The sequence below is a fragment of the Arachis hypogaea genome, chromosome 5, assembly GCF_003086295.3.
Source record: "Arachis hypogaea cultivar Tifrunner chromosome 5, arahy.Tifrunner.gnm2.J5K5, whole genome shotgun sequence".
NCBI classification, from domain to species: Eukaryota; Viridiplantae; Streptophyta; class Magnoliopsida; order Fabales; family Fabaceae; genus Arachis; species Arachis hypogaea.
The window spans coordinates 103,162,834-103,165,296 of record NC_092040.1 but is presented as its reverse complement, the minus strand read 5'-3'; the positions used below and the strand labels follow the sequence as shown (position 1 = coordinate 103,165,296).

General features: G+C 42.3%; 1 protein-coding gene across 1 annotated transcript; it reads left to right on the top strand.

Moving 5' to 3' along the window:
- The first annotated feature begins 239 nt into the window (after window positions 1–239).
- LOC112802383 (mitogen-activated protein kinase kinase 9) lies at window positions 240–1,956 on the top strand. The gene has a single exon (XM_025845569.3). It carries the CDS (start codon window positions 829–831, stop codon window positions 1,792–1,794), a length of 966 nt encoding a protein of 321 aa, XP_025701354.1. The 5' UTR covers window positions 240–828; the 3' UTR covers window positions 1,795–1,956.
- Window positions 1,957–2,463: the final 507 nt, after the last annotated feature.

Below are 2,463 nucleotides of genomic sequence, written 5' to 3'. Positions count from 1 at the left end.
CCAAAATAAAATTTGAACCAAATATTTAAGAACCAAAATTATACTTTTTCCATTTAAAGTTTTTTTATTAACATTCGGTTGCATTCTTTAGCTAATGGATCCGGTGATTTTTAATTTATTTTTCACTTTAATATTTTTTCTCAACTCTCTCTCTCTCTCTCTCTGCTTAGTATTGAGTGTTCCCTTTTCTAATCGATTGTGTTTGTTCATTTGTTGAACTAATTGTAATCTCCTTTGAGATCAAATAAAATATTATGTTTGACAAAAAAAAAGGAAGTATCCAATCCCTAAAGGCCTAAACATTGCATCAAGTTGAATCCGATTTATGTTACTTCAATGAAATTGATCCAGTCTAAACTATAAGTAAAAGAGATTAATCTTCTGCTGGAAATCACCCCTAGTAATCAACTAAGTAGTAATACTATACCACAAACACTAATAACAAAAAAAAAAAAAATCTTTAAAAGAATAAAAAGAGAAAGCGGGTGGAAGTTGGGGTTAGATAATGGAGGCGTGCAGAATTAATGACATGTGCTAAATAAGAAAAGTAAAGAAAGTAAGAATGTCCATCAAGATTCAAGACACTAACAAGTAACAACAAACTCTTTTATCCATCCGCCATCACTGATTCATGCACCCACTGGGCCCCACTCTCCCCCCGGCCCCATCCCCATATCCACCCTCCTTCCTCACTCACTCACTCACGACTCACAACTCACAACTCACAACACCAACCATATATAAAACCCACCCAAATAACAAACCTCACACTCTTCTTTCTTTCTCTCTCAATACACTTCTATAACCGCCACCACCGCTCTCACCCCTATGGCCCTCGTCCGTCACCGCCGCCATCTTAATCTCCGCCTCCCCCTTCCAGAACCTTCTGAACGCTGTCCACGCTTTCCTCTCTCGCAAACCACAAACGCCGCCAAATCCTTCTCCGCCTCCTCCGGTGACGTTATCTTCCCCGGCGACATCGAGAAACTGGAAGTTCTCGGTCACGGCAACGGCGGCACAGTCTACAAAGTCCGCCATAAGCGAACCTCAGCGATCTACGCTCTCAAAGTCGTGCAATCCAGCTCCGACGCCACAACGCGCCGCCGCATCAGAACAGAAACCGAGATCCACAGCCGCGCCGCCGACTCACCGTACGTCGTTCGCTACCATGGCTCCTTCGAGAGCCCACTCTCCGGCGACGTCGCCATCCTCATGGAGTACATGGACTCCGGCACGCTAGAAACTCTCTTGAAAACAAGAGGCACGTTTGACGAAGCCTCTCTGGCGAAAGTGGCGCGTGACGTTCTTAACGGTCTTAACTACCTCCACGCGCGCAACATCGTGCACCGTGACATAAAGCCCGCGAACCTCCTCGTGAATAACAAGAATGAGGTCAAGATTGGTGATTTTGGGGTAAGTAAGCTCATGTGCCGCACCCTTGACCCGTGCAAATCCTACGTCGGCACGTGCGCCTATATGAGCCCGGAGCGGTTCGACCCGGATGCATATGGCGGGAACTATAATGGATATGCCGCAGATATATGGAGCCTGGGTCTGACCCTTCTGGAACTTTACATGGGTCATTTCCCGTTGCTCCAAGAGGGTCAGAGGCCTGATTGGGCTACCCTAATGTGGGCAATTTGTTTTGGGGAGCGGCCGAGTTTGCCTGAAGGCGTCTCGACCGAGTTCCGGGACTTTGTTGAGTGTTGCCTCAAGAAGGACTCTAGTCAGAGATGGACGGCTCCTCAGCTCTTGACCCACCCCTTTCTTTCTAGGAATAACCCCGAACCTTAGCTTCTGGAGATTAATACAATTTCCTTTAATTCTTATTATTATTTTCTTTTTGGAGCTACTTGTATATTCTCCCCGAATCCAGAAATTTTGCTTGTAGAAGGATCCTTATTATTCCCTTTGTATATTCTTAATTCTAAATGAATATTCTTATGTTCTTCTTCATATCCATCTATGATTATCCTCAACATGTGACTAATTAAGCAAGTGTCATGAAAGTATTGGTAAAAAGTAAAAACCGGAACAAATCAGGTAAGCTACATGGAAATTAAATATCGTAAGTTATTGATGAAAGTAATGTTATGTTCAATTTATTAATGAAACCGGTTGATAGAACATGCCCCTCCACTAAATTAAGGATAAACGAGAGTATTATTATAAAGTAATGTTTTTTTTTTCCCGGTTGATATAAAGTAATGTTAAACATTAAGTTAATGGTTGATGGAATAGTGGTCCCAAACTAATATATATCATCGGTATTTTTTTTTTTTTTTTGGGATAACAATATATATCTCATCGGTTAATGTTAAGAGAATTAAGAAAAAGAAATAGATGAATGATGGTGAAGGAGGCAGATGGATCCAAGCGAAGGTGGTTGGAATTTCGAAGGAAAGGGGACGAACGTGGAACCCTCCTTGGTTTAATGGTTTTGGTTATGTCACTTTAATTTGT

Excerpts from the sequence above, each read along its gene's own strand:
- LOC112802383 (XM_025845569.3), top strand. The coding sequence starts at position 829 with ATGGCCCTCGTCCGTCACCGCCGCCATCTTAATCTCCGCCTCCCCCTT.